Raw genomic sequence first — 20,146 nt, forward strand, 5'->3', positions numbered from 1 at the left:
ATAAACAGCAGCCTTAAAATCAGAGGATGTTTTATTGTTGAATGGAACTTGCATTTGGTCACTAACTCATCTGTTCAGCTTTTGACTCGGATTCTTTGCATTTTTGCTTATATCTTTATGGTTAAATTATGTGATTTATAGATTTACAGTGATGCTTTACAAACAAGTATTTTTCACTAGTGAAAGAATTGAAAACAATCTTTGAAATGTGTTTACAGCTTGCCCAATTATCTTAATAGCATATCCTTTAAAAACAATTGCTTCCTCTCTACAAAGTACTAGAAACCTTAAGATGAATATGGTTCCGACGGTGGGAGGCTATTTTTAAACGTCAAAAGATGCATTTTAAAATTTGACAGATCTTATTTTCTTTTAAGGTCTGGTGATTTACTACAGCAGTTAGCAGGTTTAGTTTTGTACAGACACACGCTGAGATTTATGAACATTTCCCTTGTATCGTGCTGCCGGGTTGCAAAGTTCAAGGCATTGCCCATTTTTCAGCACAGCCGAGGTTCCTGTCTAAATTTACCACCTTGTGCTCCTAAGGGTGTGTTATCATGCCCACGATACGTCTTTTCTTGAAAATGTGTTTCTGGTTCAGCTTCCTTGCCCCCGAGACTTTTCTATTTTGGTTCCCAGTGTCATGTGATTCCCCTGGCCAGTGAGAGCCCCGCACAGGGAATGGCAACAGCCTGCTGGGAGCAATGTAAGTCAGAAAAAACTCTTGGTTTTTGCAGTTTCTGTCCCTCACACTCCATTCTTAACGCTGCTTTTACCCTGGAGCTTTGCTGGGCACTCCCAGTTATACCTATTGAAATGCTCAGAAGTTGGGTGTTTTGGTTTGGATTTAGTTTTTACTCTTTCAAATGTTACTTTTCTTACTATGTTCCTTTTTTCCTGTGTCCTGCAGTGTCTCTGAGAAGCCTAAAAAAGCAACAGAAAACAAGCCAAAGGCATTGCAAAAAGTTGCCTAAAGTATGTTTTAAGGTGAATATTTCAGGTGTAGCAGTACTTTGTTTAGTGTGTGCTGTCGACAGTGCCATAAATCCTGTGCTGCAGTCGAAAGAACGGTGTGACCCCCCTGTCCCGTCCTCCAATCCCTCAGTCAGAATCCTTCATGTAGGTAGAAAGACAATCGTAAATAAAATAATCTGGAATCTCCAGCTGGTGCCTTTACCAATTGGCTGAGACAGAATGGGGAAAAGATTTACTTGAATTAGAGGGCGGTCACACCCAAGGCAGAGTATGGTTTTTCTGGTATGAATGAAGTGAAATACTGTGTTTTGATCTCAACTGATGCTGAGTAATGCTTATAGCATGTGATACTGAAATCATGCATTTAGTGAGATTTATCATCTAGGTGCTTCCTGGTACAAAGTAAGAATCTGATCTTTCTATTTTGTAACACAGACTGTAAACTTGGTAAAATTTACTTGGTAATTTCTGAGTAATGTTTTTCTCTAACTGCATTTTTTTTTCTAAAAAAACCATGATAAACATGATTTTCCAAAAACCATTCTCCACCATAGTTTACTTATACTTTACTTATTCTCCCCATATATGTTTTATTTATGTTTTATTTATTTTCTTTTATTTTTCTTTCTTCCAAATTACATGTGCTCTCTTTGTAGTTTACTTTTAAGTTTTGGAGTCAGTGTTTAAGTATTGCTAAGCTTATTTCAAACTTTGGTCCCTAAGTGATATGCCTTGATATCATGCAAAAGTTGGAGAATGAATGTTTGGAAAAAGGTGTAATGAAATAAGCTAGAATGTTTCTATTTCTCTTCATGGCCTGTAGCCTGAACCTCCTTTCACATCACTTGAAGGTCCAGGGGCCGTTAATGAACATTGCTTTATATTCTTTGTGTTTCTGATCTATACCCTAACAACCAGGTAATAAGTGAAGGACTGTTGGAAGACTTTCTTCTCTTTCTCCTTTCCCCAAATTAATTCTGAACAGAGAAATTTCACACAGTGGTTACATTGAAGTTAAAAGAGCATGTTAGGTTTTCAGTTCAGTTCTCATCATCATAGGCATGAAATAAAATGTCCCAAATTCTGTGTTAGTTGAATTGTTGTGGTGTCAGAAGAGCAACAGCATTTCTGTGTAAATATCTGACTCAGAAACTGAAAGCAATTAGAAAAAGCCACACTCGTGCGAACTAGATGAAATTTAGGAGCCACTCTTACAGAACTTTTATTTAAAGGTTTGTGTTGCTGGTTTTGATGATAAAATGAAGCATGTGCAGGACTGAAGATTGTTTATAACTTGTCTATTAGATTATAAACTGAGTTTTAACCCAGCATTGCCTATTTGCCTTCACTTAGTGAGTTTGAATGGTACCAATGTGCAAATAATGGGAATTTTGAGATTGCAGCTCAGAGCTGGATTTCCTGTTTCTTCCTACAACATAATGCTCAGGCTTGTGAAGACAAGCCTAAGAATTGTGCCAATCTTTTGGTAACCAGAGAAATTACAATAGGTAAAAGAAGGGTTAAATTAGAAGGTCTGTGTTATCACTTATTTTCTTTTTCTTCTTTTTCTTTTTCTCCCCAACTGATTTATTTACTTAATTTGTGCTCATCGGTTTTCTTTGTTTCTGAAAAGGAACATAAGAACATACCAAAAAAAAAAAAAAACCAAAAAAAAACCAAAAAAACAAAACGGAGAGGGGTTGGTGGACAGTAAAAAGCTTGGCTACAAGGATAGTCAGATAGTTGCACGTGCTTCCCAGAGAGATTGTGGAGTCTCCAACCCTGGAGATATCCCCAAGTGAACCCTGCCCTGACCCCAAATAAGCTTCTGTGGGTGACCCTGCTTGAGCAGGGGGTTGTGCTGCATGACAGGGACTCTGAGTTCCTTCTGAGCCACAGTGATCCCATTAGTCTCAGAATTCCCCTCTGCCTCTTGGAGCTGTAGACAGCGCTGCTACTCCGGGGAGCGATCACAAGTCTCTCTTTAATCTTCGACTGTCACTCATAGCTTGGACCTTGTTGTTGTGCTGCCTCAGTTGAGTCATTAATCATTCATTTGGTGTGATGGCCATGTTTGTCTTGCTGGCATTGCCCAACACACCCTGCCTGAAATGTCACTGCCCAGCAAGGGACGGCACACTGTGAGCAGCTACTCCAAGGCACTTCAGGCAGCATCTCTAATCCCACGACTTTTGTCTGCTGTCTCCTCAGGAGACACTGATGAAAAGAGAATCAGAAGAGAGTAAAATTAATGGGCATGCTGTGGGAAAAGGGTAAGTAGAAAGGAAGGGGACAGAGCTGACACAGACTGAGTTCATGCACTATCTTGCTACTCTGCTTGAATCTCACTGTGGAATCTCCAGAAGCTGAGGATGGGATGTAGATTGCACAGGCTGTGCCAGGGTTTGTGGAAGGAGGGGGGGAAGAGGCAGATCTCACAGGAGCCCTTGAAGGCTGATGAAAAAAACATTAAGCTGCAGTCCCATGCACTGTATGCAGAGTTGTATTCTAGAGACCTGAGAGGTCTCTAGATGAGTGGTGGGTACAAGGGAACATGAGATCACTGGGTAGGAAATGGAAGTGTGAAAGCAGAAAAAAGAGAAAAGAAAATGTTAATTTTTTTAATATATAGAAAATGCGACATAAAGTGAACATGAAAGGTGCAGACAGTTCAAGTAATACCTTTCACATTAACATATGGATATGATTTTAAATAAAAATGGCAAAAACTTGCCAAAACAAGCTTGACTTGTGTTTTGGAATGATTATTTTGAATCTCTCTCTGCCTTAATGCTGTAGGTGATGATATTGCTTAAGGAATATTTATCTTGATGAGATTTGGAACACTTGTCCTGAAAGCAATTGCCAACATAAATCCAAACAGGTGACTGTGAATAAATTCAGACTGGAGATGGAAAAGTAGATGGGTTCAGCCTCCTATCAGAGGGGTAGGCTAGGACATGTCACTGTTTACGACAGGCTCGGGGAGCTGGCTACAGGAGGTGAAGGTTTGGTAGCAAGGATTGCACTCAGTGACTCAGATGTCTGTTTCCATTTCTGACTAAATTGTGTAATTCAAATTTAGACAGTAGTTTTTTTTTTTTTTTTCCTGAAGAAGACGCATTTTAAAAATATGACAATTTATTTTCTTAATATATTATTCACTTTTGTATTTCTTCCTTTATGGAGAATAATGCTATAGATAAATGGGAAATAAATTTGTGCAGTCCTTTCTTGCACATGGATGTGAGCAAGGATGAAATACTCCTTTTTATGAATTTTAGGGAAAAACACCTCACATTCCAAGGAGCCAGAAGTAGCTCAGTCTGGCAGCACTAATTTGATGCTTGCAAACTAGTCTAAGAAAGAAGACAAATCAAGAAGAAAATATTTTTTAAATAATTACTTGATATTGAAAAATTTGCTAGATCTCCAAAGTATATTTTTTGTGGCTAGCTTTTGTATATCTTCATATTTCTTTGGTCTGTGAAAAGCCCTTTTCTATATTCCATGCTAAAAGTTATTATATTTATAACTTCCCTAACCTACAATTTGGGTTGTTAATATTTGCTTTTACTTTTTAAATAACTTTTGTTGTTACAATTGCTTGCTGCAGACAAAGAACAGAATCTTTTTGCTCAAGTATGTTCTAAAATCTAAATGGTAAAACATGGTTAGTTTTTTAAAGTGGAAAAAGTATTTGATTTTGAAAAAATATTTTCGGTGGGATTTTTCTAAATTTTTATTAATGCTCAAATAAAAAAATAGTTTTATTACAAAATCCTTCAAGTACTAAAAATACCATTTAACTTGTGTTTGATTATATTGAAAAAATTAATACTAAAAGGAGAATAATCTTTAATGAAACAGGGCTGGAATTATGTGTTTATGTTTATTTTGTTTTTTAAAGAGTCTAATTGCAGTTCCATATAGAGATACTAATTTTGTATCTGTTCAGTTCTAAATAGCTTTCATTGATGATTTTTATGGTTTTCAATAGCACAGTGATTATGGCTTAGATCTGCCAAGATGCCTTGGGGATTCTCATAACTGTCAATTCAATATTTATATCATCTGCGGCAGCTAAACATAAACACCATACAGCCAGAATTGGTCAGATAGGAATTTTGGCAATTTTGTCAAATCACTTGATTTGAAATCCAAAACAACAGAAAACTAAAGTCTTCTTTATATTTTGTTCTTTGAAACTTATTGAGTAACTTCAGTGTAACTGCCTATAGTTTTGCCTTCTATGTCCTTCAAGTGGAGATAAACTGGTTGAGTCTTCACAATTAAAGTAATTGAGATTTTGTTTTGCAATTATACAGTATTATACAGAATTTTATTGCTCATTTTATTGGCTTCTCCAATTTTTGAGGTAATGGACTTGAATGGCATTTGTTGCCATTGCTATATGGCTGTAAATTGGCAGCTTGCTTATTCATTCCAAAATGCCTTTAATCTCAGACTGCTGAGGCAAGTCCATCTGCAACTGTTGTTGCAGGTTGTGCTCCCACCATCCCAAGAAATCATTCAATTGCTGCTTGTATTGTCTTCCTCTGGCTTTGTCTGAAAGGCACTTTCTGTAGCCATTGATACCCTGCTTGGGCACATTTGGGTGGAAAAGCAACCCTGAACCCTGAATTTCATGCGCTCATTAGAAAGCCGTGTGCATTTCATAATATTTTTTGTTCCAGCTAGTCTGATTGTTCTCCCTTGTCAGCCTGAACTCTTTGCAATTTAAACTGGGCGTATTTTATGTGGAATCGTTTCTTGGGCTGTTGTGTGTGTTGCTATATCCAGCTAACAGCAGCTTTGCACCAAACAGGAGACCTTTCCAATGGTGTTCTGTATTTGCTGGGATACCAGTGCCATGGCCACTGGTGGGGCACGATGCTTGCTGTAACCTCTTGTGAGGCTGAACAGACTCTGGGCCCTGTGTCAGGCTTTACTGAAGTCACCTTAACTCCAGCAAGCAGCCCACTGCTAACACTCAAAACGTGCTGGCCAACAAACTCTTAAATTCCAACAGTACACTTTCTCAAAATGATGGCTAGGAAACCCTTATATTTTATACAGTACACCTCACTAAGTTTCTCAACTCCCACAAAAAGCTTCTCAGAGGTGCTGGCTGACAAGCCTCAACACATAACCAAAGCTGCTGGTTGGCAAGTCACAACAGCACTGCTCAGGGGTGTTGGCTAAAAAACCATGACACCCTTCCATAGGCTTCCCATTCCCACAGCAAACTTCAATACTGAGTAAAATATAACAGGGAGGAGAGAGATAAAGACAGAAAAAGAAGAGAACAAAGAGTATCAGCAGTCCTTAGATCCTGTGTTGTTCTGCCACAAGGATAGTCTAGAGCTGGGAAAAGGAAAAAGTGAAAGAGAGAAGAAAAGGAGAGTGTGGGGACCTGATCCCCTTCTGTTTATTATTAAACTGGTGCACACTTCTCGGCTTAAAATAGAGTTTTCAGCCCTCTGAGCCCTCCTGCAGGAAGTGAGTTGAGAGGACCGAGCTCCGGTGTCAAGGTGAGCAGGAAGCTGGCTCAGCCCAGCTCCATCCCACCTCTGCAGGATCCTCTCCTCTGATCACATCTTTCCTCTCTTGGCAGTGTCATGTGTGAGACAAAACACTCCAGTGCCTGGTGCTGCACTCCTAGACACACAGCAGCTCTCTCTTGCTTATGCATGCACGGACTGTAAAGCAGGAGGGCTTCAAAGGCACCACCTGAGTGAAATTTTGTCATTACATGCATCATGGAAGGTCATAATTATTTCCTTAACACCTCGGTTTTTGATGGGAGGTCTTTTTATTAATAAAGTGTTTGCCTTTGCTCCCTGGCACAGTTTGTATGCGAAGTGTCCATTGCAAACGATGGGAAAGCAAATTTAGAGAAAAAGGGAGGTTGACATAAGTAGCAGAAGATGACTTTCATAATTCCTTATGGACTTTTGACAAAAAAAAGTTCTTAAATATTGATTTGTTTTCTTCCTTTATTTATTTTCTCTTGAAAGCTAGCAACATAAAGGATACACTTGTAGAAATACCTTTAAAAATAAGAGGGAAAGCTGAGTCAAGAGAGACTCAAGAAACTTCATGAACTAGATGTCAAGTCGATTATGATATTTTTTTCTTTTTAAAATAAGAACTAGGCACCATCAACTAATCTTTTTTCCCTCAGGGATTAAACTGAGGCAAGTAAGACAAACTGTTCAGCAAATTTGATATTTGGTAACTTAAAGGATTGAAAACTAGACAAAACATTGTACAACTCATTATGTTCAAGGTAAAATTTTGTTCTTGGGAAATGTATGCTTTTTGACTCAAACCGATATCAGCTGCTCTAGTTTTGCCAACCTTTCAACCCAACCTGTTCCCACTGTAAAACAAACAGTTCTAGTAGATACTTGGCCAGTTTAGGCCCTCCCACTTGGATATCTGGACTAGGGTAGGACCATGTCTGTTGTGTGCTGCTCTCCTGGCATGGCTTTCCTGGTGGGTTTCCAGACACTGGTGCTCATCCATGTGGATGTGTGGCAAAGTTGTGATGTGACAGTGAGGGCCTGCTGTCCTGGTTGGCTTTCAGTGCCAGACATATGCCTTGAGACTGCCCAAAGAACCAGTCTTGTGTCTCTGCAAAGAGTCAGTCTGTGTTTGGTACATTTCTGGAGCAGAATTTTCTGTTTAGTTTACCCCAAATGGAATTTTTTCTTTTTCACATCCTCCCAACTGCTTTGTAATCCAAGCCAATGAAGGAAATCACTTTAAAACCTCACTACTGCTGTGATCAAAACCAGTAGCATAGACACAGATTATTTTTATTAACCAATTTCCTTCCCTATTCTGGCTAACTAACCTGTCACTAATTTGTCTCAGCCCTGCATCTGCTCTGACAAGACAAATCACTTCTTTTGAAAGGCTGGACCTTCATGTTTTAAAGCTACCTCTGTTCTTATCAAAACATAATCAAAGGCAAAACCAGATATTTTAGATATAAATGGAACATTATTTCTCTTAAAAACGCTCTTTAAAATTCAATCTCTCATTTGAAGTCTAGTGTGTTTGACTCCAAGGCTTCTTGCACACAAAGCAATTCACCTCTCCTGTTCTAAAGAGGAACAGAAGCATTCTGCATTTAAGCAGAAACTTATTTCTGCATAGGTAAGGCACTATGACTTGCTTCTGCATAGACAAAAATCATAGTGCATCTGATTTATGCAGGTAAGTTTTTGCTTTAGTGCCATTTGTTGAATCCAGCCTAAGTTGGATGGCTAACCCAGTACTGAGCTGTCATAGCAACCAGATCATGTAATTTGTTCACAGTGCTTATCCACATTTATCTTAAAGCCCAGTTAGGCTGTTTTTCCTCTCATGGACAGGCTGATCTGGAGCTTCACTGTTCTGTCAGATGACAGGCTTCTAATTTCCATAGTAAATTTATTTGCAGCTAGCTTTCTTTTTCCTAAATACCTTATAGGTATTGATGCTTATGCCTAATGTATTTATAGGGAATAATCAGCTTTCCTCTGATCTTTGGTGTTTTTTAGTCTAAGTGAGTTGAATTTTTAGTCATCGTTTGTTTAGTACACTCTCATGATTGAGTATACTCTCCTCAGATCTTTGTTGGATTCTAGCTGCCAATTCATCCCATATTTTATATTGTGAAATCCTTTTCCAACTCATTGCAGTTGGCCCTCACTCTTAACTACTCTAACTTAAAAAAAACCCTAAAACCCCAAACCCTTGCAAGTTATTTGTCAAGCCTTTTTTGGCTTGGCTTATTGGATTTTTACGTTCAGTCTGCCAGAGTTTTATTTGGGTTTTTATTGTCCTCATTAAGAGAACAACTTCAGAGGTTTTTTTTTGAAGGGCTGCTTCAAATAATGTCTTACATTGGTAGTTAGCTGTTTTGGTTTTCTTTATATTTGCTCTGCATCACTCAATATATTCTGTATACTACTTACAAATATTTTGCCTTTCTGTTTGTCCATTGCAAGTTCCTTAATTGCAAATTCTTTATTTCCTCTTTTTTCCAATCAAGCAGTATTTTAGGGGATTTGTTGGCTTTGTTTTCTCCTGTATAAATGCTTAATTTAAGGGCTTTATGACTGCTGTTAAAAACTGGCTGTTTGGTAGGAAATTTCAAATTATGAGGCCCTGTCAAATTTGTATTTGCTCATCTGTGGGTTATGTGTTTATCTGCTCTCTGAAGAATTTAATAGTAGCTAAAGGTTTTATTTTGCAATCGGGTACAATTTTGATATTTACTTGATCGTATGGGACAATTTTCTTTCTGCTGACATAGTTGTCTCATCTCTGGCAAATAAATATTTTGTATCACCAGTCACCAGCTACAGCATAGTTAGAGCAATCTGGAATAATAAAACTGTACTGGGTGTTCCCTTCCATATTCTGCTCAGGGCAGATATGTTTGAATTTTTTAGCTTGTTAAGAGTACCATCAGTGAGTGTTTCTTCTTCCCCCCCTCCCCTCTGCTCAAAATAGTGACATACAGCTGAGTATCTTCTGCTGGTAAGGATGTTTTCTGACAGCTACATTTTGTTTCCTGCTATTCATTCTACATGTCTTAAGTTATGTTGTATCATGCATCTCCTGTGCTATTTCTTTTTGGTATGTTGTATTCTGAAATATGCCAGCTAAATATGCCTCAGTGACTTTATCAATTGCTGGCAAGTTCCTGGACTAGCTTAGATATTTTATTTTCTGGTACCCTCCAATCTGACAGTATCTTGTGGTGACTGAGCGACTGAATTTGATATGTTTGGATGGGGATTCTGCACATTTGAAGAACACATTTAAAATAAATGTGTTCTGAACACAGTTAAAATAAAGCCACCACTTTCTTGCACTTAGATGAAGGAAGAAGAAGGTGGTGCTGGAAAAGCCTCAGCAGAGGTAGGAAGTCCTGAGTGGCAGTGCTGCTTAGGTTTCTCACATCACTGTTTCTTGCAGTCCATTGTGCTGTTCTCCTCTTGTCCCTGCTCTTGGCCCCTGGTTGCTGTGAGGCTTTGTGATACAGACCTTGGGAAACATCTCTGCTGCAGAGTCTGCCTTGCAGATAATTCCCAGAGAATGAGCAGTCCCATTTTCAGAACTTGTGTGACTGAAAACACCTGCTTTGACTGTCCTTGCTGACTTTTAGTAGCACAACTTATAGGAGCTCTCCAAATGTTTTTGAAATATAGCTGGTTGAGGAAAGCAGCTCTGCTTCATACTTGATATCAGCCTGATACCAGCATGGCATAGGTTTCTGATGGATAATTATCTGTGCAGTTAAAAAGTGCTGTTCATTTCTAGTCTTTATGTGTGTATCCCCAGTAGGAGGTGTGTCAGTGATAAGCAGAGGCAAATAGGATTTATTTGCTATTCTGTTTTTCCCTAATGAGCTGTATTACACCAAGATTATCAAACTCTGTGGGCACAGGGTAACATTGACAGCTCCTGTTTGGCTCTCTGCTACTGCTGAAAATCTTTGAGAGTCGCATCTCCTCAGGACATAGTAGTATGTCTAGCAAATGACTTGTTTCACATGCCTTCCTCCTCCCCATACATGCTTTTATAGGTAGTTGTAATGGAAATTATGTTGCTTTCCTGTAAGATGGTTATAAAACATTCCATGCTGTATCTCTTGATTAAAGGCAGTATTTTTGTATTTATTATTCCAAGTACTGTATTTTTTTCCACATCTGGTTAGTAATGCTATTATTCTTGCATTCATGACCCTGAGTAAAATATGTGAATTGCAATTGAGAGTGCTTGGTTGTTGATTCTTCTCCATTCACTGTTGCATTTTTAAAGTATAGTAAATAGCTTTCTTTCATTTTATTATGTGGTAATTTGTTTTGTTTCATACTTTTACAATTGTTGGAATGTTGTATTGCATGCCTTACAGTAGGCAAAATATATTACACAATGCTGTTGTTTTTATCAGCCAAGAATGTTAAATTAAGATTTATTCAGTGAATTTAACAAGAATCACATTATACTTACACAGAATGGACTTACATAACGCTATTTTTGGATGTTATTTTACTAGTATATAGTTCTAAATTAAAAACTTGATTTTCTGAACCAGAAGAGACTTACTGAATGCTGCTTTTTTGGCATTACTATTATTGAGAATACCAGTTTCATTTTAAGATTTGTCTGATGTCAGTATAAGGATTTCTTTTGTTGTTTCCTAAATATTTTGGAAAACAGCCTTCCTTGCCTGAACTGCTGCCTTATTTTTGTGTCCCTTTGTTTTAGTCATTAATTATTATTTAGATTAATTATAATTTTTTTTAGAATTCCTAAAATGATGCCTTTATATATGTTTTCACTCTATGAATATATTCTCTGGATATGTTTAATCTTGCCATTATTGTTTGGCTATCTAAAATTTTATTATCCCAAAACTATTACTAAATTTATAATTTTTCACTTGTTCATCTTTTAAACCAAAGGTGAACCAAGTTTTAGTTTTCCTTTTTTATTTTTATGAACTCTGATATTTTTGTGAATTATTGCTTTTCCCAAGAGCCAGAAAAGTATGTTCAAAAATTTTTCAAATACCAGTTATTATCTCTGGGCAAATGTTTGCTTTCAATTGATTTTAATCCTTGTCACTTTCATGCCTGTGAAACTATTCCTTTAAAATGAGAGAAGTTTTGTGTATGTTCGTGTGTCTATGTAAAGAGATAGATATGTATATATATGATAAGGTCTTGATGAAATTGCAACTTCTTGCAGTTTAGTTGTTATCAATTGCATCCCTGTGATTGTAAACTTTTTTTGTTAAATTGTTATCTCTTCTTCTTTTGTCAAACAATATGTAATTTCCCCCAAGCTGGATCCAGCAATTTTTGATTTGAGAAATTACTGTGTAAGATTTTTAGGGTATCCAAAGATTCTTTAACATGGAAAATTCAAAAGAAAATTCCATGTGACAAGGATGGCTCACACTATACTTTTTTTGCTCTAGTCTTCTGTTGAATTCCTTTATTCTTTCTTTGGCTATTATTTTTATTTGATTTGTTACTTTTCTTTCCTTGATTATAAATTCCTATCTTTCAACATACATCACTAATTTTATTTCTGGTGTGCTTCAAATATTTAATAACATACTTAACATTAAGAACATAAGAGCTTTTCTGGATCTATGCCTTGGTTTCTGCTGCCTTCCTTTTTTATGATCACTTTTATCTCGTTTCGCTTCCATATCATTCATTCTTCTTTATATGTTGTTTCCTTGCCTTGTCTACACATCCCACAACTCTCATGCAATTTTCTTTCTTGGCTTCTCTTTTTTTCCCCCAGTCCTCCTTTTTCAGTCTTTTACATCTTTACTCACAGTTAGTAGTTGTAAAGAATGATTTACATTATCAAGGTTACTATTCTTGACTCTGTGTTCATTTAGTGTCATACCAGTATCAAAACAGCCTACCTTGAGAAAGTATCTGTTCTATTGAATATATATGTACCACTGGAATCATCAGGAATGTAGTCAGTCAGTAACACCTTTTCCCCCCACCTTGTTTTTATTTCTCATATAACTTCTGGATTACAGCATTGGAATTAAGTAAACTTTGACTGTGGTGACTGGTCACATTTTTCAGCCTGCTCCCTTTGCCTTCAGGGAAGTGCTGATACTGCTGTCATAGAAAAAGCAGTCAGTGGTGACATGAAGAAATTCTACAAATGAAATGAAGCACTAATACAAAATACTTCCACTGTTCTGCATTGTCTGTATTCATAGATACTTGCAAAATCATTGACATTTGTGAACTTGAAACTGTGAACCTTACCCTGTCTGGTAAATGAGAACACTGGCATTACTTCCTACTTGATGAGAACTTCCCCTTCCCCTTCCCCTTCCCCTTCCCCTTCCCCTTCCCCTTCCCCTTCCCCTTCCCCTTCCCCTTCCCCTTCCCCTTCCCCTTCCCCTTCCCCTTCCCCTTCCCCTTCCCCTTCCCCTTCCCCTTCCCCTTCCCCTTCCCCTTCCCCTTCCCCTTCCCCTTCCCTCCTTCCTCATAATAGAGCTCTTCTGTTCATACTGAAATGACTGTTAAATTGAAATAGCAAAATAACTTATCTCTACGTTGCCTTCTAACTCTGAAGCATATTAGCCTGTTCTGGGTGTACATGAGAGATGGTTTCAGCAATTTTCTTCATTATTGCTTGGCAACCAGAACAGGCAAGTTGAGTTTCCATTCTGTTGATGGTATGTCTTTGAAGGAACAACTTTCTTGTCTTAGTTGACCCAGATGTGTCAGCCTATGAGGTAAAGAAACCGCCCCTGTATGTGTGACTTTTTGTGTTTGATCTGTGGATTTATAAGATAATATTCATCCTAAAGATGACACCCTCCATCTTGGTGAAGGATTTCTTGGTTTGTTGGCAAGCCTGCAGAATGTTAACATGGAAATATTTATGAAGAATACTTGAAGCAATGTTGCTTGTCTTTGGAGCCGTCTTTGTCCTGGAAGCAGGGGAAATGAAGGAAGAATTCACCACTGGCTGAGCTGACCTGCTCCCAGCACTGCTGTAAGGATGATGTGGTGATATGTGCCATGGTTTGGCTCAGGCTGGAAGGCACATTCAGCTGTGCTGCTGCAAAATGTAATCCAAAGGCTCCACAGGCTGGGACATTGCTAGTTGTGTGTTTTCACACTATTTCCCTTCAAGAAAAAGTCACCTGGTTACCAGGCAGTTGGTAGTTAACACATGATGCCTGATTCAGAAGGAAATTCTTAGTCCCTTTACTGGCAGATTTACTACTGGCTGACAGTCACATCTTTTCCTCTTGCTTATTTCCTTCTCATTGTTGTTATTTGTTTTACTTTTTGCTCTCTCTCTCTTCTTTTTTAGGCATTATCTTCTTCACTATCCCTCATGTTCCATGCACCATCTCAGGTGGTGACAGTCCTGACCGAGACTGCACTGTCTGTCCTGTGTGGTAGCTCCCTGAATGTGTGCTGCTCCCTGATTCTCTCATGGATAGCCCCATCCCTCTTGCTGACAGGGTCTGCTGAAGGCAGACACTGTTGGGAGGTCTCCTCAGATCCTGCAGCTACCAGCTCTATCACATCCACAACTCTTATGAGTGGCAGGAGTGTTTGCCCATGTTGTCTTGAGAAGGGAGGAGAAGCATAACCAGAGCAGTGACATCTTCAGATGTTCCAGAAGTCTCTGATTATTTTTCTCTGTGTTGAATAGTTTAGAAAAGTTTGATTAATTTCATGAGTTCAATAATGGTTTTGGTTCCAAAAGTGTTTTCGGAGAGTACAAAAGTCAAAAGCATAATTCAGATAAATTTGACAGCTTTCAATTTCTGCAGCTTATTCTCACTTCAAAGTAAGTCAGACTGCCACAAAATCTGTGAGGAAGAGGTGAATCACAAAGCTGCAGTTTTTGTAATTACCTTTGAAGTATCTTTTTTTTTTTTTTTTTTCCTTTAGGGAAACTGTTGATTCCTTTGAGTCTGAAAAAATACCATGAAAAACTTAGGCTTCATTCTTTCACGAACATATTAATGTGTGTGTGTGTACATATATATATATATATATATATATACACCCCCACACATATATACCTATACACATGCATATATGTATGTGTGTGTGCATACATACAGACACACACACATTTAAATATTCTTGTCTGTAATGATGATTAGCCATTGGCACATATCATATATCAAGAAGTTAATTTTGGAGAGATGTTACTTGTCTCTGTCATGGTTTGGGGTTGGTACTCCCCAGTTTAGTGCTCACACTAAGACTCTCCAAACCATGTGCTGCTTGTTCTCTTCCCCCTCACTGTTCCCTGTGGCTGGCTGGAGATGGGAATTGGGGACACAAAAGGTCAAAAGATCACAGGCTGAGACAGGAACAATTTACTGGAAACAATAAGACAGCAAACAGTAACAGCAACAATACTAACAACAGAGGGTACAGGAAATGAAGGATTCACATGAACCCCTTGACAGCAGACAGTACCTAACTGCTCCTTCTGCTGTGCTATGTTAATTCCAGAAGGGAGTCCTTCCCCTAACCCTGGAAAATGATGAGTGGTCACATAGAATGCCTCAGTGTCTTAGCCATGTCACCTCTGGCTACTGCAGAAATCAACCCTGCCCTGGTTAGGACCAGGACAGGCTCTTTCTTCCTTGCTCTCCTCTCAACATCTTTCCTTTCAGACCTTAATCTCTATTTTGGTTTTGTTCTGAAAAGTATTGCTATACTCAAAATTATGTTGTTTCTCAAATTGGCATTTAGTGTCGATATTTTAAGGTTATTAAAAGGTTTCCCTGCCACCTTTCAATAGAATTTTTTTCTGCATGTGAGTTAGGAAAACAATAAAGACACTCATGCACACATAAGTTTTTGAGATTATTCTCACATGGGTAGAGAAGAGGGTGTCATCTTTTACCTGAATGACTTTTTAAAAATTCCATAATAGCTTGTTTCTTGTAAAGATAGCTGGAGGCTGAATGTTGTTGGATATAAAGACCTGAAGTATTTAGAAAATCTGTCAAAAGTGACACGTTTTCTTTATAAATTTCTTACTTCTAAGTGAGCCTGCCACAACTGAAAAAATTGGAAATAACAAGAATTAAACCAACCCTTAAGTTACAGGAGAGCTCCAGGAGAACATCTGGCTTAGTCTAAACCGAAGAAAATTACTCTTAATAATGGTGATGGTTTATTAATTTCTATGTATGAATAATAGTTTCATAATAGGAATGTCCTTGAGATAGCAGGTGAGAACATATTAAGGTCAGAAGCTTGCAAAAAAGATGCAAATATTTAAGAAGGGGATAATTGACAATTGGAAAAGATGTAATTCTCTAGGCAACTTTCAAGGAAGAGATTTCCTGTTAGAAAATCCACTCAGTCACACCAGTCGTTGTGTTAGGATATAGTTTATGAAAAGGAGCACTGTTTAGGAAGAAGAACAAATTGTCTGACTGAAGTACAGGACTAGAAAATGAATTTTCCTAGATTATTTTCACATGCACAGGTGAAAAAACTTTGCATAGCTCTTGCTCTCTACTGCTCTTGACCCATAATCTGCTCACTCTAATTCTGGCTCTGCTGATAATTGTGGGATTACCAGGAACCTTTCTCATTGTGATTTCTTAGGTAGATGGGGTAGTGTCAGATGGCTGTGATATTAAATTTATTAATGAATATTGACATATTTATTGACATTTCATTCTGGTATTGTTATAGTAATATGAAGTCTTGTTTTAAGAGCATTACTAGGCACTTCTGTTCTGTAAACAGACACATCCTTGAAATTTTTACATGATGTCTTAAGTTTATTGTTAGCTTTAAAAGTCTGTCTACTTTTAAAAAGATTTCTAGTTCTTTGCAAAACAACTTCTGCATCAGTCTTTTCAGATTAAGGCAAACTGTACACACCTTGTGAATTTTTTTTATTTCCAGATGTTTTTGCTTGGGTTTTTTTTTGCCTTCTCCTCTCTTGCCTATTGGTTTGTCTGGGTACCCTTAGCAACATCTTCTACTAATGAAAAGAAGCACAATGGCTTCTTTACTGTCCCTGTGATTGAATCAGAAACAGAATTTACTTGCAAAGGATTTTAGGATTTTAGTTTTACTGTTCCTATTATTATCCTGAATTTATTATCTGCTATTTAATAGTGGATATCAGATGGATCTAGAAATTTCTAATTTGTTTTTTCCAATGCTGGTATTGCAACCTTACCTGGAATTAGGAGTGGGACAGTCAGCTGTGTGTAATAGGATCCCTGGGTCTGGATTGGATGAAGAAAATATTTGCATTTATATTTTGTATAATTGCATATTATGGACTGCAATATTCAGAGGAATCACTTTCCAGAGTTCCTGTGAAAATTCATTGTGTTCTCATTATACTGCTGAGGAATTCTAAGAATTACAGTCTCAATTTTTGCATCAACTCCCTTAATTCTGAAGGCCAGGGGGTGCTATAGCTATATGCATTATAATCTATGTAGGCTTAGTATTCAATATGAAGCCTGCTTGTTTTTTTTTTTTAATTTTGTTGCAGTTCTGAATTCTGAGTGTGCTGTTTCTTAAAGAGTTATTCTAGTGGGGTGTGTATGTGTGCCTGCACTGATTTCTAGTATAACTTGGGTGCATATGCATCTTACCTGAGTGAGGCAATGCAAAAATGAGGCTCAGGCCTGGAAGTTTGGCTCTGGGAGATGATGGACCTTATGCTATGATATTTGATTTCTTTTCTTAGGAGAAAGAGCTTTCAGCATGGAATGAAATGGAGGAGGCCACCACCCCTTAGTGGTCTTAGTCATTAGTGTTGACAAGAAAGGCAAAGACTGCAGATAAACCCCACGTTTAAAGATATGTGCAAATAAAATATATGTGCAGTTTGATGATCTTTTCACAGTTGGAAGATTTTGAAAGATTAATTTTCTTAATCAAATCTTTTCTATTTGAAAAGAAATTTTATTACCTTTAAATATTAGGCAAGGTGAAATTATTTTAACTATGTATTCTCAGGATCAGTTAGTTAATAAAACACCTGTTATCCCTTTCCTCCTGCTCTAACCATTCTTATATGTAGGCAGCTAGGAAGTGTGTGAGCCTAATCAGTTTTTTGTAACACATATGCATACACAAATGTCCACATAGCCTGAGTGCAGAAGAGACATCAGTAAGCTCACATAGTGCCTGTAATATCTGTTTTTATTTGTGTGTTAAAATCTTTGATGAACTAATAATTAATTAGCAGATGATTTGTAGGTGGGAAGACCTGGGCCAAGTTTGTTGTTTTTTTTTTTTTTTTTCAAAACCCCATTTTCCCAGAAATGGTTATTTGAGATTACAAAAATTAAATCCTGGTCCTCTGGGTTTTGAGCATCTTTTACCATGATTTCCAATTTCCTTTTCTAATATGCCATATTATTTTATTGACTGTTGAAATGCAATACAACTTATTTGAAAAGGAGGTCATTAAAATAATAATTTCTTTATTTCCCACTGCTAACATTGCAAGACTAAATCTATATATAGTTGCTGTCTTCAAGGCCGCTTATGAACCTGTTCTGCAGGCATATAATGCCTGCTAGCTTTATGTGTATACAGTTGTGCATGTCTATAGGTATTTATCCAGAGACTTTCACAATTTTTTTTCTTTGTAAGGGGACTTTGTTAGACTTGTATGTCTTTTTTTGTGCATTTGAAAATCATTTCAGATGTGAAGGAGTTTGGAGCTGACTTGGCATTTAAAAAGTAACAAAAATAAAAATTAGTTGCAAATACTTGTTTAAAAATGAGCCAAAAGGATGATGGGCATGGTTTGTGAATATTGACGTTGCACGAAAATAAGGAAAGCTGTTGAACTGTACTGTAATCTAGATCAGGGACCACATCTAAAAAAGCTTACTAACTGTGAGAGCTCTGTGTGTGTGTGCATTTTAATCTTGGATCAGAATACTGTGCAACCTGCCAGCAGTACTTCTGATCCCACTGAGGTAGTGGCTGAGGTTTAGGAAGCAACTACTGGAAAAATAGATGGCTAAAAACCCTGTAAGTCAGAAAAGAAGCACTGTGGAAAGGAAATATCAAAATTCCTCCTTTTTTGCTCCCATTAAAAAGCATGTGCCTGAGAGCATTGTTCAAACACCTCCTGAGCTCTGCCAGGCTGGTGCTGTGGTCACTGTCCTGGGGAGCCTGTTCCAGTGCCCAAACACCCTCTGGGTGAAGAACCTTTTTCTGATACTCAACCTAAACCTCCCCTGACACAACTTCAGGCCGTTCCCTCGGGTCTGGTCACTGCTCACCACAGAGCAGAGATCAGTGCCTGCCCCTTCTCTTCCCCTATGGGGAAGCTGTGTCTGCAGTGAGGTCTCTCCTCAGGCTGAACACACCAAGTGACCTGGGCTGGCTTCTCCTCAAGGCCCTTCACCAGCTGGAGCCACTTTCAGAGTTGAGTGGGAGTTGATAAATCTCACAGTAATGATCCTCAGGGCACTGACTCCCCTTGGCGGTCTCAGTCATCGGTGTTGACCAAAGAGGTGAAGGATGTATTTAACATTTCTGCCTTGTCCCTGTTTGTGAGCTGACCATGCTCATCCTGTAATGGACCAATGCTATTTTTACCCTGCCTTTTGCCTTTATTATGTTTGAATACACTCTTTTTATTGTCCCCCACAGTTCTGTTCAGGTGAACTTCGGTGGCATGAATTTCCTCATTAGAGTGTCAAGCACCATCTTTGTATTCTTCCCATATCACTTCACCTTGCTCCCACTGGGCATACACCTTCTTTTTTTTTTGTTCTTATTTTCAAAAGAAGATTCCTGTTCCCAGCCAAGCTGGGTTTCTGCCCTCACCTGCTTGAATTCTTACATTTGGGAATTGGCTGCTCCTGTGCCCTCAGGAGGTGATGTTTAAAATGTCACCAGTGCTGATAGACCACAGCACCTGCACGCAACGTTTTTCCAGGGGCTCATCCCACCAGGTTTCATTTACACCACTGATGTCAAACCTTTGGGACTGGGCCAAAGCCTCAGCTACTCTTGTTTGTTCCTCATGCTGCCTGCATTGGTGTAGAAACATTTCAGGTGTGGTGCATGGTAGCCAACACCTCCTAAAGCAGATTGAGCATTAGTGCTCATTTCCTCAAGTTTTGGGACACCATAAAAAGCTGTAGTACTTCTGTAAGTAGAGTGCTTAGAGAGATGACTTTAGTAGTGATGGCAAAAATGGTTATGAAAGTATTGTGACTTGGAGCTGTTACCTAAGATTAGGGAGATTTTTCTCTGGTGATCTGTATGGAAATTGTATGTCTCTGACTTTATTGGTCATTTTGGTGTAACAGGGGTTTCTGGTGGCCAGACTCTGACCTGTGATGTTTGTGCATGTCCTTCTTCCCTGCAGGTAATCAGTATTAGTGTAACTGTCTTTAGTCTGCCATATATATTCAAAATGAATTTTTTTTTTTGAGGGGTCAACTTCCAGTCATCATCAGCTTATATAAAATCTATTGTCTACTGTTATTTGTTACCATATGTGTTTGAACGCAGTACATTTAAATGCAGTCCTTTCCTGGAGAACTGACCTTCATCATCTGGCTATGTCAGCAGTTTGAAGGCTTTATTTATTTATTTATTTATTTATTTATTTTCTTTCTCATGGG

General features: G+C 38.1%; 1 protein-coding gene across 2 annotated transcripts in view; it reads left to right on the forward strand.

The window, feature by feature from the left end:
- The first annotated feature begins 651 nt into the window (after positions 1-651).
- The window catches only part of ESR1 (estrogen receptor 1), a 156,658-nt gene continuing 137,163 nt past the window's right edge, over positions 652-20,146 (forward strand). The window contains exon 1 of one of the 2 annotated variants that reach the window (XM_079331385.1): positions 652-706. In XM_079331385.1, the coding sequence (XP_079187511.1) occupies positions 682-706 (25 nt within the window). In that variant the 5' untranslated portion in view covers positions 652-681. Of the gene's footprint in view, positions 707-3,229; positions 3,249-20,146 lie in introns of those variants that run through there. The other variant, XM_079331386.1, reaches the window with a different exon arrangement.

Source organism: Erithacus rubecula (assembly GCF_903797595.1).
Source record: "Erithacus rubecula genome assembly, chromosome: 2".
Taxonomy (NCBI): domain Eukaryota; kingdom Metazoa; phylum Chordata; class Aves; order Passeriformes; family Muscicapidae; genus Erithacus; species Erithacus rubecula.